This window comes from Corticium candelabrum, chromosome 21, assembly GCF_963422355.1.
Source record: "Corticium candelabrum chromosome 21, ooCorCand1.1, whole genome shotgun sequence".
Lineage (NCBI taxonomy): Eukaryota > Metazoa > Porifera > Homoscleromorpha > Homosclerophorida > Plakinidae > Corticium > Corticium candelabrum.
In genome coordinates, this window is record NC_085105.1 from 1,410,048 (window position 1) to 1,430,047 (window position 20,000).

A 20,000-nucleotide genomic window follows, 5' to 3' on the forward strand; every position below is an offset into this window, starting at 1 on the left:
TGTGTGTGTGTGTGTGTGCGCGCGCGTGGAGAGCAGCAATGCGCAACATAATAGACCATTACATCGTCATTATCCAGCTGACTACAGCAAGATCAATGAGAGATAGGTGCATGACAAGTTTGCAGCCACTCGAAAGTACAGCCGTTCTTCCTTCAGGTAGAAAAGGTGACGGATGCTGTCACGTACTGCATGGGTGGGTAAGAACATGCTATCATTACGAAGCGTGGAAATGGTGGAGTTCAAGCAAATGTTAGCCGCTTTTGTTAGTGCTTTTGTCCAGAAGCCTCTAGCCCTACTTTTAGGTAAGAGGTACCCTACTGCTTGTAATATTTTTGAGTAATAATCTCTTCAAAAATTTTGCCCTCAAAAATACTAGGATAACAGAAAAAATAATATTTTGGTCTTGAAAATTGTCAGTTGTCCGTGCTTTTGGTTTTTGCTCGTGCGCATGAAACAATATAGAAATGGCCACTAGACGGAAGTGTGCAGCTCAAGATGCCAACTAGAAATGTTTAGAGAATTGACTCAGTTTGAAAGAATGAATAAATAATTAAATCGAAGAATAGCTATTAACATCACTTGTAATACGCTGCTGTGTTGTAAGCAACATGCCCACTAGTTGCAATACCGCGTAGACACGAGACAGTGTGGGCTTCAATGGGGCAACGTGCCAGATTGTGAGGGATTTGTGAACAATGGGTTAACCAGAGCAGTCAGCTCACACGCTGAGCTCCGACAAGTGGGGTGAACCCAAGAGGTCACTCAGTGTGATGTTGGTGGATCAACGCTTGTTAGAACCACCATGTACTCAAGCCCAAGAGGTCAGTGGAGTTGACGTTGGAGGCTCAGCACACCATCACAGAACCTATTCCGTTTAATGACGAACATGAGACAACTGGCTTGTGCCGAAGATGTTAGTCGCTTTGACGTTGCAACCTGAGTGGACCTGAACAAGGCCCCTCCCCTGGCACGCTACCTGATATATTTCGTATAACCTCCCTAAAAACATGGGTGGGAGGGAGGGATATCAAGAAAGCTACCAGTTAGACAATGCTAACCAAACAATGCTAACCGAACAATGCAATGTTCTCACAGTCATTGTGTTAATGCATAGTTTAACCGCTAGCTATTATTAACATTACAAAGGTTCGGCTAACCTCTGTAAATCTTTTACTTCCTGATGTTAACTTACATTTACTATGTAGACTAACCAATATTGCACATCAAGACCTTGAAAAAGTTTTGATTTGAATCATAAAAAAATTCTAAATTATTTTTGGAGCCTTGAAGAGAATTACTAGTCTTGAAGAACATTAGGAGTAGTTAGGGTATGTATGTGAGATGATGAGCATCTTGTAAGATTATAGAGTTACAGTAGAATGTCACTTATCCGAACGTTTCCGTTGTCTGACTCTTCGTAACTCTGATAGTTCAGATAACTGATGCCTACATGACACATCTACATGAAAGGTCTGCGAATCCAAGGCTTGGTGTTGTACATGACATACTTTAGACTTATTCTGATAGCCTTACAAACAACTCGTTTTAGCTTCTGTGGCTTTTGGGTTTTGACATTGTCATATCATGGAGGAGAACTACATGTGTACTCTGATGCTCATGTGTGTTACCGATTTGTGTGTAAAGCTAGAGTGAGTCCGAGGCACAGGTCGTTCGGTAGACCGACTCGTTTGGTTAACTGGTGTTTGGGTAAGTGACATCCTACTGTATTGTGAGGATGTTGAGTTGCAAATTTAGTCTTGCAAATATGCATGGATATATCGTGATATCGCCCAACACTACTGTGTGTGTGTGTGTGTGTGTGTGTGTGTGTGTGTGTGTGTGTGTGTGTGTGTCTGTGTCTGTGTCTGTGTCTGTGTCTGTGTCTGTGTCTGTCTGTGTGTGTATGTATGGGACCTTGTGTTTCCGGTAGTTCCCTGGCCAGGGGGAGGAAATACATGCTAACTTCAGCCTTGGCAAGCTGAGGATGGTGTGAGGCTAGGATGCGCTAGCCCAGCAAGCTAGTCATCTGACTGTTATTTGCTACTACTCGCACAATAGAGCTTTCTTGGCGAAAACTTCTGCGATGCCCTAGTCCATAGTGGGTATGGCGGAATTCCAGGTCTGTCTGTGTCTCTGTCTGTCTGTTTGTGTGTTTGTATGTATGTATGTATGTATGTATGTATGTACATATGTCTGTATGTATATATGTATGTGTGTTTGTCTGTCCATGTATCTGTATGTATCTATCAATGCATTTACGTACACAATAGTCTCGTTCCCAGTCTTTCTTCACAACAGTCCATTTCATTGTAACAGGGATCATCACAAGGAGACGAAGTTCCACCCGACGACGACGACCTCCTCATCAAACCAACACCAAAGAAACAACCGACCAACAAGGACACCTCCACCAATCAGGTAATCTCTGACAAAGAGAGCGACGACCGTCACCCCAAATCATCAAGTCAGGTCAGTGATGAGTCTGTAGTCAATGACGCATCAGTCCCTGCTCCTGCTGCCACAATCAAGAAGGAAAACGAAGAGCCACCCGACGAGGAGACAAAGATGGCCGTCACACCGGCTGTTGATATTAAACGGGAGATCGAGTCGGTCCAGCCTGACGTCAAGGCTGCCTTAGTTGGCGTCATGGCCGCGTATCTGAGTGTCCATCCTTATGGCGCTTCCTTCTCCGACATCACTCACTATCTTCGAGGTCTGAAGTGTTTCGTTTCCGCGTCGGTCATTTGGTCGGCTCTTCGCGAGTCGCCGCTTGCCTTCACTTCTCGACCCGATGACAGAGACGAGGCTTGTGATGATGATGTCGTCTGGTCGTTTCATGGTTTCAAAACCGTTGCCGGCTTAGGCTGAGCGTCGTCGGTCGCGCGTTTTTTGTTGGTATACTCGCGCATCTTAGCTGCTGTTAGTTTGTTCGTTGCAAGAGGTCTAGGACCGGCATCTTTCCGGGATGTTGTTTAGCTCGTGTGGGATGTTCCTGCGTCTGCTGAGTAGTGAGTTCGTCTTGACGTGGTTGAGGGCTTTGTTTCCTCTCTGGCTATTGTAGACGTGATTTAGAGAGATGAGAAGAGAAGACGTCACTCTGAGTGTGTTTGGTGCAGTTGCATGCATGTGGTCGTTCGACGGTCTTGAAGCAATGGTTGCAGATTTAATCCTTCAGGTTGTGTGTTCAGTGCTTGCATGAATTCGTGTTTATTGTAGTTTAATTAACAACAGAGCTGTAGGTGCACTCAGGATTCATTCCATCTACTTGACTTTCTCTTCAGTTGTCTGGTTTCAGATTATTGCGCTTCCTGATGTGGTACACCATGTAGATAACGCACGCTATGCATTCCAGGTTACATGTCGTTTCCGTCGAGTCGGTCGGTCGCCGTTTTCGGTAGAGTGACTACTGTAACCCTAGCGCATGCGTCTAGGGTTAATAATGTGTGTTGATTGCGGAAGTAGACAAGGCCATGCATTGCGCGGTATCTATGCGACAAGAGTTCTGACTTCCGTGGCTTTCTTTGTATTCTCTTTACTGTACATATGTAGTTGACAAGATATCTTGTTAATTTTTATTAGCGGTAATGTACTGGCTGCATAGCGACAATTCTTGCCTGCGTGGATGTAAACTATTTTTGGAAATAGATAGTTGCATTTTTGGGGACTAGATATCTGGTAACGGTTGTGGTGTAGAGATTTATAGTATTGTGACTGAAGGTCTGCTTTCTGTAGAGATAGCTATCTATGCGCATTGTACATGTATTGCATCATGTCACATGACCTGAATGCTCGCTTGCTATTGCGTGATGTACATGATTCGTCGGCATTCTCTCAAATGACTGAAATTTCTCTCCTGTCTCGGGTTTAGTTGACCCAACGGGGTCAGATGTTACCATCCGCATATCACGCATTTGTTTTCGAAGGGCTTTGCGTATCTAAATCACCGGAACTACCAATTACCTATCAGTACGAGCTATCAATATTTGTGGTGGTGATGATGATGAAACTTGTACGGTATTACCGAACCTTTCCGAGAATTTGAAATACCCATGCTATCATAGCCTAGATATGTCACGACGCCAAGAAAAGTTACCATCACACCTCAAACCAACAAGTCCTGGTGTCGCTCAGTTGATTTTAATTTCCCGAGAAGCCAACGGTATCTTGTATGGCCGACTAGCCGGTCACCGGTGGTTATCATTCTGCGGTATTTCGCTTCCCAGGAACTCTAGCGCCTACTCTCAACGTCACATTCACTCAGGACGTCTCCAGCACGGCGAGTCTCAAGTGCTGAACTAAAGGAGCGCGTGACTGCTCGTAACTATTGCTATATTTGGGCAGCGAACACCTCCTACAGTTCAAGATGGTGCTGCACGCCTATCACGTCGCAATTCGCTGCAGCGACAAGCGCACCTGTTATGGTATTCTCCGAGTAGCGAATCCGCCTAAACGTACAGCAAGAAATGGGGTGAGCTAGGTTACAGACTTGATGCTAATGCACCACATACTAATCGCATCGGCGGCGTTTTTCATGTCTGGTGGGGTCGATGGACTGAGCTCTGGAGTGGTGGACTGGACAGACACAGGGAAGTCTAGTATTCTCACTAGGGAACCAGGAACGTTAACTAGGATGTAGCCGTAGCGGACTCTCTAATTAGAAATCGAAACGTTTGTTCTTGTTTTGGCTCGTCGATTATTGGGTCGTTTTTGTTTTGTGTGTTGGCAGTTGGCGCATGATGTGTCGACTGTTGAGCTGACGTTGCCGAGTGGAGGTCAGGAGTATGTGTCTGTTGAGTTTCAACAGCAACGGAGGGATAGTGAGCGTGACGAGTTGGAGATTTCGTGGAGATTTGCGCACTTGATGCAACTGGATGAAGGAGACACGGTGAGTTGGTTGGATGTGATGTTGTTCGTTGTGGTGTGTGTGTGTGTGTGTGTGTGTGTGCGTGCGTGTGTGCGTGCGTGTGTGCGTGCGTGCGTGCGTGCGTGTGTGTGTGTGTGCGTGTGTGCGTGCGTGTGTGTGTGCGTGTGCGTGTGCGTGTGTGTGTGCGTGTGCGTGTGCGTGTGTGTGTGTGTGTGTGTGTGTGTGTGTGTGTGTGTGTGTGTGTGTGTGTCACTGTCTGTCTGTTGTGTGTGCGTGCGTGTGTGTGTGTGTGTGTGTGTGTGTGTGTGTGTGTGTGTGTGTGTGTGTGTCACTGTCTGTCTGTTGTGTGTGTGTGTGTGTGTGTGTGTGTGTGTGTGTGTGTGTGTGCACTTGCATTTGAGACGAAAATGTTGGTGCAGGTTTATGTCACTCAAATTGAAGATGACATACCTGTCTGCTGGAAAGTGCATGGTGAAGTGTCACAGGAAGACTGGCCTATAGTAGTAAGTGTATGTGTGCCACATATATTGCACAATGTATGCTAACTGTCATATGATTGGTGTCGTGTCAGGTCAAAAATCAGAAACAAATAGAAACCTGTTTTTTGAATCAGATCAGAGTTGTGAGGCAAGGCATGGTCGTTCCGGTCTTTCTTACTAACAACGTGGTGCACATCACAATAGGCAAGTCACATCATTAATATCAACAAGGATGTCAGCGATGATCCCATTTTTCTAGGCAAGACAGAGCCAGCCAAGGAATTTGTTCGTTTGAAAGTCAATAATCCTCACGGTTGGTCGGCAACCTCCCTAAGTCTCGACGTTCAAAAATGCAAGAGTGAGATGCCGTCCCATCCGTCTCTCTCTTCGGACAATCCTTCTCTGTTGCCATCTGCATCCACACGGTCGAAGTCGAAAAACGCTTTTCATTTACCCAATGGAGTCTGGGACATTAAACGAGGACACGGTTATGTACACAGTAGAGCAAGCTCGTTGTCTAGTGGAGTGTACGGGAGCGAAGAAGACTCCACGACCGTAACAAGTGTCGATGACTACGGAATTGTCAACACACACGAAACAAAATCAGGCAGAGATTCTCGTGTACGATCGGCTGACGACATTTTGGAAACGAAGCATCGTCGTGAAGGCTCAACCGGATTGATTGAGCGAGTGGTTGACTTTGTGAACACCAACGTCAAGAACGTTGCCAAGTTTTTGGGACAATCAAGTACGACAGATTCATCAGTTGACGATGACATGTTAGCTTTGGGAATTCCAGATATCTGGAGTAAAGGGAAAGCATTAAAACCGCCTTATAAATCGGAAACAATTGACGATGTCACCAGCGATCTGCTCCTACCGGAAGAACAAGTACTGCGTGTGCAACGAACTCCGACTTGTTTTATGCAAACGATGTTAGACCTTTATGGTACTGAGAGTAAGGACGTTGAGGCGCTAGTGAAGCAGCCGACGACGATTTTCGTGAGCGATGAATCGTTTCCGCAATTACGCGGCAAGCGAGATGAGCTCTTCACTCATTACGTCACCATCGACCTCGGGCAGCGAACAAAACATGTGCAATGCGAGGACCCCAATCAACCTCCAACCGGAAAAGTGACGCCCGCAAGTAACGCGAAGCCGAACACGAAGACTGGTGATGTCACAACGTCATCTGATAATCCGTTTACGAGTGGATTAGGAAAGAATGTGGCTGACGCAAAGAATTTGTTTGAGAAAGAGTCAAGTGTGCATTCCGTTGTGGCAGGGAAACCGATGGTTGCTGTTTGTCGGTTGTTTGTGTGTGACAGTAGACAGGCGATTCATGTTGCTCGTAATCATGTCGTCATGCATGACATCATGCGTCGATTCTTGGGCTCGGCCACCCACACGTGCATTCGTATTCGACGGTTGAGTCACAAGTCCTCGAAAGTGCAGGGAATCTGTCTTCACCCGCTCATCGACAACGTAAGCATCATGTAGAGTAATTATTATATTTTTATATATTTATATAGTTATATATTTTAATTTATATAATTATATCTTTTTTATATTTTTTATTTATTTATATAGTTATATATTTATATAGTTATATATTTATATATTTATATATTTTAATTTATATAGTTATATCTTTTTTATATTTTTTATTTATTTATATAGTTATATATTTTTTTTAATTATTTTATATATTTATATTGTGTTTGTCTTTCTGTCTGTCTGTCTGCCTGTCTGTCTGTTTGTTGTTTGTCTCTGTGTGTCTGACTGTCTGTATTAGTCTGTCTGTCTGTCTGTCTGTCTGTCTGTCAAAGAACTTTTAGTGAAAACATTAATGCTAATATAGAAAAGGCTACATATAACACTAAGAGTTCAAGATAAACGACCATAGTGGTCGTAGAAGAAAAACTCTAACGAACAGCCATCTGATGTTTGTAGCTATCATCTACAGAGCCATTACTACAAACTATTCTGTCAATCTTTTTACCTAAAACACTACTATTGCAACACTGTAATGTTATTGACAGTATTTGCCGCCAGTACGTTTTAAATTCAATCAAATTCAGCTTTCCATCTTCACCACGTGATCTTAGTGAGATCTGGTGGAAAAATATCTCTCTGCTATTCCCCCAACGTCCAAAATGTTTGAAAACCAAGGGAATCAAGCAAGGAGAACCTCCACCAGTGTGCCTTTCTTTGCTGTACTTCTCTATCTTCTTTTCTCCCCTTTTTGAAGCTGCTGATCCATCCTTTGTGTCTGCATGTGAAATTACTTCTGACCTCGAGGGGTGAGCCAGAGAGACGTCAAGTTCAACGTTGAAGTCAGTTGCATTATGGACAGCTATGTCAGGTCTGGATTGAGAGCTGCTGTAACAGTCTCTTGGCTCAATAGTGTGAGGAAGTGACACACGTTTCAAACATTTGGACCAAGCAGAGACCAGCGAGTTGTGTGACTGTGCGTCTGTCTGTCTGTCTGTCTTTCTGTCTGTCTGTCTGTCTTTCTGTCTGTCTGTCTGTCTGTCTGTTTGTGTCAGTCTGTCTGTGTTTGTGTGGTTTTGTCATGATGTCGTGTGTTCGTGAGCGAGTGTTGTATTATATATAGGTGAGCGGTGTGTACGAGCAAGACAGGGTAAAATCGTTCCAGATGTGGATTTCATCAGTCACCACAGATCGATGTCCACTACCTATCGTCAATAACCAACTGTTGGATTTCGATATTCGATTACAACCGACTGTAGGGAAGAAAGGTAAGAGCAAGTAATGTGATGGAAGTTAGTGGACAGTGTCATGTTTTCGTCTGAGTTGAAGGTGTTTATGGATACTGAAAAATATTGACATAATATTGTGGTAGTGGTGGGGGTACACACTACAGCAGCTGACTGTTGATAACAAAACTGAATTAAGGTGTAAGTAGGTGATGTTGAGGAGTTGCCAGGTTTGGTATTATTTGGTGAGGATATGGTTAGTTTGATTGCATTAGGGTGGATCACATTCTGAGCAGTGGATGGTGTTTGTGACAGAGTTGAGGATGCTGATAATTTGTATTAGTCCGTCGGCCAACCCCCCAAAAGACGCTTCTATACGAAGTTGCGTAGCCTCCCAAGCCCGGGGAAGTTTTGATAACTCTAAAAGATAAAGCAGTATGAGAGAACTCCAACTGCACTTGTTTGCCTCTCCATACCGGGGCCGTTAGGTAGCTGCATGTCAACAAAATTTAGGGGCGTGGCACACAGTCAGTAGAGCGAGCTTGCTAACTCTGTAGTCGGCAGAGCACTCAAAACGGGTAAAAACGCATCATGCAAACTACTGAGGCATAAAGCATCCATTGTGAACATGTTAGCTCGCAGCATTAGCCAAATAGCTTACGATATAATATCACACGTGATCATATGACACGCGATGACGAAACCTTTTGAGTTGTGCGTCTGTCAACTTTTCTAGAGACCTAAACTAAACCAGATTGCTCATTAGCAGTTCAACTTCTATTGCGGCAGCAGTAGAACAAACTGTAAGCAAACAGAAAGCAGTACCAATGCGAATTAGGCTGCCAACAGAAAGCCTAGATGTCCAGGCAAGCAGGCATCACGTAGAATGAAAGCGATGCACAGCTACCTTATTGTGGACTGTGAAACGGTGTCTGCTGTTCTTCTACGAATGGAAATCAACCGTCTTTCTGCAGTACTCTTGCCCAACCTCGGGTCTCAGACACGTGGCCTCTTAACCTCGTCGGTTTGTCATTTGGCTGCCTTCATAAGAGTCCAAATTATTTTCTGAACGTGTGGGAAACAAGTAACACGCCAGACAGACGACGATCTGCGTTTATTTACGTAACCTCGTGTAAAGAATTGTAATGCGGGGGCGTAATGACTACTTCCGGTACCGTGATCGAAGTCTATGGTGTACAGTACAGTACAAGCATTCACTGCCAGATTGTAGTTTAGATGTATTTCCAGTTAGTAATCTAGAAGTAAGAGCTTTCGCCTAACTACATTAGTTTATGTGTGAGCAAACTACTTGTTGTCTCCTTTCGACCAAGTGTTCTTACTCAGCTTTCAACTCAGCTTTCAACGGTATCAGTGGTAAAGTTGTCAACTGAACAGTTATATATCAAACCAAACGTCAGAGATTTATTGTTGCATTATTGTTGACCTTGACAAATGTCAAATTCTAAATCATTTTGCAGTTTTGTTTTGAATATCATCAGATGTCTTTGCAGAGGGCAAAGATAGCAAAAACTGACTCTGAGCACTGCCTGTGCCATATTCGTCATGATGTTACCGATCCTCTCACGGCTCTTACCCGAACCAGTTGGAGAACGTTGCAACAAGCAGCAAGCACTCGCCTAGACGATGTCTTTACTGTTCTACATAATCTTGCACAAATGAATCGAAACCGATAGGAGCTTATCACAGACAATGCTACCAAGCATACACAAACAAAAAGGCTTTAGACAAACTTCAGCGCAGCCGAGATGTTAGCATCTTTGAAAGTAGTATAGTAGCAGAGTCGCTTAGTATTCTTTGCGAATCAACAAACTGTAACGGAGTCGGAACTGGTCACGTCTGCTACTGTACCCCAAGAGATTCTTCTGAGAAAAGTAGCTCTGTCGTTGCATGACGAAGGCAAACGCAACACACAAACAGAAGAATATGAAGACAACCAAGACCTGCATTTAACGCCAGAAGTGACGGCAGATGTTTCGATATACCGGCAACTATCGTGTTTCTCACGGGTACAAAAAATCGTCGCCGCTTCATCAATTTGACGCAAATAGGAAGAAGTTTCGGGAGAGAGCTTTGCTTAGCCTTGCCAGGATACCATGCGTTCACAGGCTGTGATACAACCGGCGCCTTCGCAGGTAAAGGCAAAGTTGCACCACCGGAACTTCTAAACAAGAATGAGTCGTTTTGCACTGCTATTCAGCCAATTGGAAAAGCTTTGACAGTAACATGGATGTATTGTCTAAGAAATGTCAACCTTATGTTTGTAAGATCTACGGTTACATGACGTCGCCACCAACATTAATAGTGTGAGGTATTCCTTATTCTGTGCACGAGCTGCAGAATCAGCACAGCTTCCTCCTACTCAAGACGCTCTGAAGATGCATATCAAACGAGTAAATTATCAGACTAGTGTATGGCGACGTGCAATGGAAGCTAATCCTGATATACCATCTTTCCACAATCAAGGTTGGCAGATTGGTGATGACAATGAGGTACCAATTGAATGGACAACGAAGCCACCGGCACCTGTTGACGTTTTGAAACTGATCAGTTGCAGCTCTAATTAGCTAAGCGTTGCTTTTGCCAGCGAAGCTGCTTGCCATGTACAGATGTGTGCCAATGCGACAATTGCGAAAACCCTATTCCACGTGAAGTTTTTCAGCCTGCTTCCACTATAGCATCTGCGAATGAGTTTGAAGCTGATAATTTTGATGCATACGCTAGTGACAAACATGATGAGTAGGTGGCTCTTTACATTTCATTGGTTATTAATTAATTAATTAAGTGTAGGTTCCCTATGAAATCATTAGTCCACTAAATAATGACTAAAATAACTCTGAGCGATCTAGTACAGCCGTAAATTTAGGCACTTTATGTCAGTAACGCTTACAACCTGCTTTCGATGGTCTTATGTTAATTATTGTACACTTGTACTAATGTCTAGATAGTTAGTATTACAAATACATGCCCTACATCCGGGCGTTTGTCACGACTTGTGAGGTATTTACTGTCTTTCCGAACGCTCAGGGTCACGTTACTGTTGCAAGGCAGTCAAACGCAGCAGCACAAGTGTAACAACAGTGTAGGAGTTTTCTTTCATCAACATAACTACTGGCAATGTGAGAAATACTATCTGGAGACCGCACTTCATTACCTCCAGCTCTAGAAAAGACAGCTGCACTAGTTTAAGCCTTCGCGTGATATAGCTAGTGTCTATAGAGCTTATGCATGGAACCACGTTCGTCTCTTACTCTCAGTTCGCTGTTGCTGCGAATTTGCGTGGGCGTGGCCTTAGTCAATCTAGTCGTTCTTCTTACTCAGAAACGGCCCCGTTCCAAGATGGCAAACAATCGCGAATACACTTGCATGGTTTCTCTTCGGCGATTGCAACTACAGAAACTTCCCCGGGTTTGGGGGGCTACGCAACTTGTCGCTTTCTGGTGTTGGCTGACGGACTATATTGTCTGATTGATTACTGTCACACACAAAAAATGGCAATTAGATAAGGAGCTGCCCTTGAACGGTAATGCCCCCAGCCAGATGGCTGGGTTTCTGTGCACTAAGCAGGAACTATGGGCCATGCTAAGCAATCTCCTGGAGCCTGGCCAGGAGCGTGCGGGCGTGCGCGCACGCACGCACGCACGCACACACACACACACACACACACACACACACACACACGTGTTTGTGACAGAGTTGAGGATGGTGATAATTTGTATTGTCTGATTGATTACTGTCACACAAGGAAAAAATTGGCGATTAGATAAGGAGCTGTCGTTAAACGGTAATGCCCCCAGCCATCTGGCTGGGTTCCTGTGCACTAAGCAGGAGCTATGGGCCATGCTAAGCAAACTCCTGGAGCCTGGCCAGGTGCGTGCACGCACACACACATACACACTGTGACACAAACACACAGACACACACACACACACACACACACACACACACACAGACACACACACACACACATACACACTGTGACACAAACACACACACACACACACACACACACACACAGACACACACACACACACACACACACACACACACACACACACACACACACACACGAGTCTTGGAATGGTGCTTGAAATTTGTTATAATTTTTATTCATCAATCTGTTGGAGCATAGTAGATTGCTTCTACGTGTGTCTATTTGTTCATAGACATACTAGCCAATCTCTGAGCTTTTACCCACACGCATATGATGTCAACAATCATGTAATTGATGTGTGTGCTTCTTGCTTGAATTTTGTATTAGTTACTCGGGTGTCATAAACGCCACTGTAATACACATGATGTATACGGTATGGACGGATGGTTGGGTCATCGGCAAGAGCTTGAATACACGAATATAAAACTTGTGTACATTATCATGCATGCAAGAGTGTAGTCTGTCTGTCTGTCTGTCTGTCTGTCCAATACATATATTTTCAACATTGAAATCTACATTCAACACAACTAAGCAACTCTACTGTCCCAATCGCACAAAATCTCTACCAAACTAAAACTCTACAGAAACCAGCCCTATATAGGGCTGTACAGTAAAGCACATCAATAATTGTGTATATTGTTCATTCTCTTCACTTTCCTTGTATGTTCCAGTAAGCGGGATGTCTTCCTGGAAATCACTGTAGCGTTACATTGTTGTAACTGAACTGATAAACGTTGTCTCCAATATGTTGTAAAATTGGATGCATTCTGATAATCGTCCTCATCATAAGACATGAGAGAAAGAGTCTTTAAAAACTGTTGAGCCTCATCACCCCATCTGCCATAATGTTCGAATGTCTGTTTGTTTGTTTGTGTGTGTGTGTGTGTGTGTGTGTGTGTGTGTGTGTGTGTGTGTGTGTGTGTGTGTGTGTGTGTGTGTGTCTGCCTGTTTGTCTGTCTGTCTGTCTGTCTGTCTGTGTGCATGTGTGTGTGGGTGTGGGTGTGGGTGGGTGGGTGCGGTGGAGCAGATGGTAGAGCGTTGGTGATGACATCCAGGATCTTGTATTCCGTGATGAGGGTTGAAGGTTCAATTCTGGTGGAAGCGACACTGTCGCAGTTTCCTTGAGCAAGAAACTCACCCACACTTGCTTCTCTCACCTCAGGAGTATGATGAGTACTTCGTCCTCAGGAGTATAAATGAGTACCTGGTCATTGACTGGGGTGGACATGACCGCTGGCTTGGCAGCAACATCATGCAGCAGACGGGTACGTGTGGGCCTTGGTGTCCAGTCCCAGAGCTGCGCCATTGTCAGTGCCCCTGGATGACTCTGGCCAAGCTCCAGGTGGATTGTAGCGCTGGCCCCAAGACTCCATGTAGCGCATGGAGGCCCTGTCTCTACAGGCAGGGGGAGCTATCTCCGTAACTGACCTCAAGGTTGACGTTGAAAGACGTGGAGGGCTTAACATCTGTCCATTTGTGTGTGTGTGTGTGTGTGTGTGTGTGTGTGTTTGTTTGTTTGTTTGTCTGTCTGTCTGTCTGCCTGTGTGTGCATGTTTGTGTGTGTGTGTGTGTGTGTGTGTGTGTGTGTGTGTGTGTGCATGTGTGGCCACTCGGACATTTAATTTGTGTTTGTTGTTGTAGACTTTGTTGTGAATGTGATTACCCCACAACCGTCGTTGGGATCATCATTGCAGCCATCGAATCATCCTGCGTACTTCATGTTGTCAACATCTCGTCTACAGACGGTTCACATTACAGCAACCGGTGAACCACTGAGTCCATCCAATGGAAACGCAGACGTTCGACAATCTGTAAATTCCCCATATTTGTCGTTGGACGAACTTGATCCGAAACTTCCAAACGTCTTGCTCAGCCAGTTGGGGTAAGTCGAACTGCACTGTGTGAGTGAGTGACACAAAAATATGTTAGAAATTAAGTAAGTTAATTTATTAACTTGATTAACTTTTAAGGACTTTCAATGCTACAGACTTTGTGTAAATTTGATGAGGTTGTATACAAAGTGATGAACTATTTTGATATATATATATATATATATATATATATATATATATATATATATATTATAATTTTATTATAAATTTATTAATCAAAATTTATTGGTATAATTTATTTATGTTTCATGCAATCTTTGATAGTCAGGGTATATGTATATGACAAGATACAAAAACATTATAAATGTATTTTAGTAGGAATGGCTACACAAATCAGCAAAAAGCGAACAAACAAGTGTGGATTGTTCAATACTGTATCAAATTGAGGGTGCCATGACTAACTCACCATTGCAGAAATTGTAACACATGTACAGTGCGAGTTAAGGCTGGTTCACAATATGTGACGGAGAGCTGTCTGTCATGATCCATCAAACCACATCAAAGGCGCCGCTCGAGCTGTCTGTCATGATCCATCAAACCACATCAAAGGCGCTGCTCAAGATGGGACGGCGGACGGATTGCTTGACTGAGCATTGATGGATGGATAGAATCAATTATATTTGTTTGCTCTATCGGAAGTTGCCAACCGCAACAGGAAAATGATTAGGTACTGTTACCCAATCAGCGGAGCGCAAAACGAGGATGACGAATCATGCAGTGTGGGAATGGTAATTATCAGAACGGAACGTACACGTATTGTTAACACGACGGATAGCTGTCCGTCACGATCCGTCACGGTCGATCACGTCTCTGTCACATATTGTGAACCAGCCTTTAGTCATGGCACCCTCGATTTGGCACATATAATGTATTGAACCATCCACACTTGTTTGTTCACTTTTTGCTGATTTGCGTAGCCATTCCTACTAAAATACGTTTACAATGTTTTTGTATCTTGTTCATTCACTTTTTGCATGAATATGACATGAATAATTAATTAGTAGCAGGACCTTAGGGAGACCAGTCTTCATCTGCTTCCTGATGCTCTCACTGGTAGGTGGCCACCCCTTGGAAAATTGTATACTTCTTTCAAATTGTTCACAATAACCCTCAGTTCCCTACATTTCTTGGGAGACTTGTTGTAAAGATAATAGATCCTAAAAAGTATTTCATCTATTTCTTTAAATACTGGATTGCAAGTTCTAGTCGATGGGCAAAACACCACATCCTGAAAATCCATGGCAGAACATTCTGAGCTTTTGCTTTTAGTCCACTTATCTCTGAGATGTTTACAGCAGCACCATCAGTGCCCACACCAACAAGAATTGGCAAATTTTTTACTTGCAGCACATTTTCTGGATTTATCAAATCTCTTATACCCATATCTTTCAGAGCTTCTTGTAGGCAATCGAAGAGTCCAGCAGAATCAGCCTTAGACGGTTCCAGTACTTTGAAGTATCGACTTCGAGTTATTAGCTTTTCAGAGGTGTGATCGCTCTCAGAATAGATGATTGCAAACAACTCATTCTCCACTTTTCCTTTGTCAGCTGAACTATCCATCAAGATGCTGAAGAAAGGTGCTGCCACTGTTTGTTTGAAATGCTGTCGCTGACTTTCAGCAATATAATGCACAGAGTGACTAGCTGCTACATCAGTTGAATATGCCTCTCCCAGCTCAACACCATGTCGTTTTTCAAGAGCACAGATAGATGGATATTTTACGAATGGTAAGTTTTCTTTTGCCAGAAAATAACATATTTCAAATTTCTTCATCATCCTTGCTTTGGTCTCCGGCTTCATCTTAAAACTTCTGGCAATCTCACTGTAATCCGTCACTGGCTCTCTCCTCTCTCTTGCTGTTTCTTTTCGCTTGTAGGACATTGCAGCTTGATGCTGAGCACTCCCAGAATGATCAATGACATTGTTGGTTCTGTGATTTCTTGACCCATCAATCCACGTTCTGGAGAAATGCTTAGTGCCACATACCTTAGATTGATATGTTCGACACACCTCACACCACAAAATATCAACCATTGAAGGATTATCTTTCATCACTTCACATTTAAGCTGTGACATAGTTTGATAATCAGCTTCATGGCTCCTTTTCCACCCCATAAATGTTTCCTTTGATATATGACATCTGCATGTGGTTGATGACACATTTTGACTTGGTGTTTTTGCAAGCTCTGGAATGGTTGTAATCGGATGACTATTTGTAATCTCTCTTTGGTCTTTCTGTACATGTTTGTTCTTGTTACTTAATAACCAGGAATCAAGAGTTTGCTTGATCTTGGAAGACTTGCTTTCAGAACCCTTTGGCTTAGTAGCAGTGGCAGTCATAGCACGTTGAGTTGTGCAAGAAGCATTGCCATATGCCGGCTTATCACCATTTTGACTTTCTTGGGCTGCAGTGTGGTGTGAGTCAACAGGTAAGCCAGAATCTTCATGCATAGTTTCTACTGTAATATCCATGTTCGAAGGTATTGCACAAACCCTTGGGCTCTTAGGTTGGAATCCAGACAACGACCATGACTTTGGTTCAATTCTCTTTGACTTTCTTGATTCTCTAAGGGTTTTCATTACAACAAATTCACTGGCATTCTCATCATCACTGAAGCCAAAGGTAGATTCAAGTTTGTCAGAGTCAGACTCATCACAGCAATCAGAGGCAGGAATGTCACTTTCGGCATGGTAACTGAGATTAGTGGCTGATCTGGGTAGCAAAGGCACAAAGTGGTTGAGTTGAACATTTCCCTTAATTAAGAGTTGCTGGCTGAGTTGTGCTAGACCACATGATATGAATATCATTATTTTGACTTGTTGCAGCTTCCAAAGGTTGTACAATTTTATTTATAAAGGGGCGGATACGTTGGTTAACCTCAGGGTAGTGCATGTTGATGGAACAACCAATTGCTGCAGCTGCACCATAGACTTGCACCATCCCACACCAACTTCCAAATTTCTTTGTCTCATTGCCCTCCTTCACCACAGCTAAAGCTAGACTGTCCTCAGTGCCCTTTCCGACTTCCTTTGCGGCTTTGAACACCCTGTAACTCTCATCAGAAATAAATGTGGCAATGAGTGAAGAAGGATTCACACCTGGACAAGACGAAGATTTTTCAATCAAAGCAGCTGCAATTGCCTGTGGCTTGTTGCAGAGCTGTTCTGCAACTTTCTGACGGAGTTGCTTGTGATTTTCTTCCTTTCCTGCCAAGGACATTGCAACAGCCCGAAAAAAGCAATTGCTATCAGCTCCCACACACACACAGGCTTATGGGTCACCGGGGCATCATTTGGGTAAAGAAACTGCACAACTGGGTCCAGAGACATAATGCTCTAACAATGAATTGAAAGGCAAAAAGGAACGCGGAAGTTTCAACAGATGTTAGTATACCATAACCCTATTAACTACTCATGTTCCATGTACCATAGCAAATGTTTACACAGCATGACCACTTAACTGATTGTATCATAATTCACTAGAGATGTTATGGCATTAGTGACACAACAATAGCTAAATGGTCCTCTCACAAGACTTAGATAAACATGCAGGGCTCTCCCTCTCATGCAGACATCATTGAGGCCTGACAAATAGGGTAAAAGTTGGGTGGTGCTATAGATTGTAGAGTACAAATTCAGAGGCCAACACATGAACAGAGACTAATTAGATGGTGCTAAATGATGTAAATAGCTAACATATAATATCACATAGCTATGTAGACTAGTGATACACTTAATTGGCTGTTCATAGAGCTGGGATAGCTCTTCTCATCACTAATTAATGACATACAAAAGTTGACTCGAGGTCACCAGTCATTATCCAAATATGATTGGCCATTGACAGATGACCAGCAGTAATTTTGAGCACTGTAATATATGTGTGTATATATATATATATATATATATATATATATATATATATATATATATATATATATATATATATATATATATATAATATAAAGCTCAAACTGTCTGTCTGTCTGTCTGTCTGTCTCTGTGTGTGTGTTCGCATTTGGCGGCCATGTCTTTTGTCCATTCACAACCGAAATCGGCACGCATAGGGGAAGGTTTGTGTAAAAAAAATTAAAAAATTATGCACCGGGTCCCCTCTTGAGGGATCGACCCCCGCGTAAAATTTCTCGATGACGCACACACTACACATTCCAGTTCATTCGAACACACGCCCACACCAGTCCTGTGTAGACCGTATGCATCGCCGTCCTTCGCAAAGCTTCGAGCAATCAAATATCTCTTGCCGACGAAACTTACTCTTTTAGCGCTTTTGTTTCTCTCCAAATTCTGATTGCATTTGCACCGAATCCAACCTACATGTTTCCTGCAGCAAGCGCTACACGGGGAGTGTGTCGATTTTTATCGAAACAAGCACGAAGAGCAAGATTCGAATTCATTCAGCATATCCGGGACCTCGCAACAAAGATTGCACGTGACGTGTCACAGACATATCTTTACACTACAGTATCTTGCCCGTACGAAGGACGGGCCATGTATACTAGTGTATATATATGGTGCAACAGAAAGTTAATCAGATCCAGCTAACTTTAGACCTATTGCACTGACACCATGTATTAGTAATAAGTGTCAGACATCAGTATATGTTTTATTATAAAATTTATATCAATCAAACTTTAATTTTTATGAATTACTATAAAAATTTAATAATATATTAACACTTAATTTCAATGCAATCTTTGACAGTCGGGGTGGTGTATATGAAAATGTCCAACTTACAAGTACCAACATACTGTACAACAAGACATCCAAACCGTATGTTTCTTGTCTCATTTAGAGGCATAAGAACACAAATTCAAGCCGGACTTGATCACTTGCGTGCCTGCCTCACTCTTCGTCTTGTCCCCTTTCTTGGCGGCAGCTGCTCGGGTTTCTCTGGTGGTGGCCTCCTCATATGTGGCACGAGCAGAGACAGCGGAAGCAGCACGGGCTGTGGAAAGACGTCGCTCGCACAGGCTCTGTGTCGACAGATGGGGGAGATGCCCGTTCTGGCACATATTGTAGTCGTCGACTGTACGACACTTCGAGGTTTGTGTGTTTCTCTGTCTGTTTGTTGGTCTGTCTGTTTGTTGGTCTGTCTGTCTGTCTGTATGTATGTATGTATGTATGTATGTTTGTCTGTTCATCTGTTTGTTTGTCTGTCTGTCTGTGTCTTTCTGTCCGTCTTTCTGTCTGTCTGTCTGTCGGTCCCATCTGTTTGTTTGTCTGTTTGTCTATCTGTCTGTCCATCTGTTTGTCTATCTGTCTGTCCATCTGTTTATTGTCTGTCTGTCTGTCTGTCCCATCTGTTTATTTGTCTGTCTGTTTGTGTGTCCATCTGTTTGTCCATCTGTTTGTCTGTCCATCTGTCTGTCTGTCTGTCTGTCTATCTGTTTGTTTGTCTGTCTGTCTGTCTGTATCTATCTGTCTGTCTGTCTGTCTGTCTATCTGTCTATTTGTCTGTCTGTCTCATCTGTTTGTCTGTTTGTCTGTCCATCTGTCTGTCTACTCATTTGTATGTCTGTCTGTCTGTCTGTCTGTCGACCTCAAGTTTGTCATTCTTTAGGACGGAAAGTTGACAACGTTAAAGCAAAACTTTCACAGAAGTTTGACGAAGCAGCATGTTGTCAGCCATCCATCATCCTACTAGAGAATCTCGACGATCTGGTGGCGGCGCCGGCCGCGGGAGCCATAGACGGCGGCATCGACGCTCTCTACACCACAAAATTAGCCGAAAGTGAGACCCAAGTTTGTCATCGTTTCATCCCTTTTCACTCACATATTGAATGCCTTAATGCAGTGATATGTGGTCTGATTAACTGCGAGTTGCAACGTAGGACTGTCGTCACTCTGATGGCGACGGCTCGTTCGGCTGACGCCCTTCATCCTCGTCTTCTTCCCGGACGAGGACGGCACTACTTCCAGAAAGTCTTAGAATTGAAGATACCGACTGAGGTTGACAGTCGGCGATCGATATGAGTGTATGGGTGTGTGACCGTTTTGTTGCTTGTTTGCTTGCGTATGTGATAGGAACAGAGGAAGGAGATTCTGGAAGCGATTGTTAGGGCTAATGGTCATCAA

The 20,000-nt window shown here is 43.5% G+C and overlaps 2 protein-coding genes across 2 annotated transcripts in view; both read left to right on the forward strand.

Annotated features, from left to right (window-relative positions):
- LOC134196926 (ecto-NOX disulfide-thiol exchanger 2-like) overlaps nt 1-3,102 on the forward strand; it is a 6,443-nt gene extending 3,341 nt beyond the window's left edge. Inside the window, exon 7 of the mRNA XM_062666148.1 lies at nt 2,317-3,102. Within this exon, the coding sequence (XP_062522132.1) occupies nt 2,317-2,868 (552 nt within the window). The 3' untranslated portion in view covers nt 2,869-3,102. The remainder of the gene's footprint in view (nt 1-2,316) is intronic.
- Nucleotides 3,103-4,169: 1,067 nt separating this feature from the next.
- LOC134196322 (peroxisomal ATPase PEX1-like) overlaps nt 4,170-20,000 on the forward strand; it is a 19,893-nt gene continuing 4,062 nt past the window's right edge. Inside the window, exons 1-11 of the mRNA XM_062665422.1 lie at nt 4,170-4,468; nt 4,727-4,885; nt 5,284-5,367; nt 5,436-5,547; nt 5,603-6,828; nt 7,961-8,105; nt 13,657-13,897; nt 18,718-18,968; nt 19,486-19,656; nt 19,720-19,874; nt 19,950-20,000. The exon at nt 19,950-20,000 is cut by the window's right edge and continues 20 nt beyond it. Of these exons, the coding sequence (XP_062521406.1) occupies nt 4,364-4,468; nt 4,727-4,885; nt 5,284-5,367; nt 5,436-5,547; nt 5,603-6,828; nt 7,961-8,105; nt 13,657-13,897; nt 18,718-18,968; nt 19,486-19,656; nt 19,720-19,874; nt 19,950-20,000 (2,700 nt within the window). The 5' untranslated portion in view covers nt 4,170-4,363. The remainder of the gene's footprint in view (nt 4,469-4,726; nt 4,886-5,283; nt 5,368-5,435; nt 5,548-5,602; nt 6,829-7,960; nt 8,106-13,656; nt 13,898-18,717; nt 18,969-19,485; nt 19,657-19,719; nt 19,875-19,949) is intronic.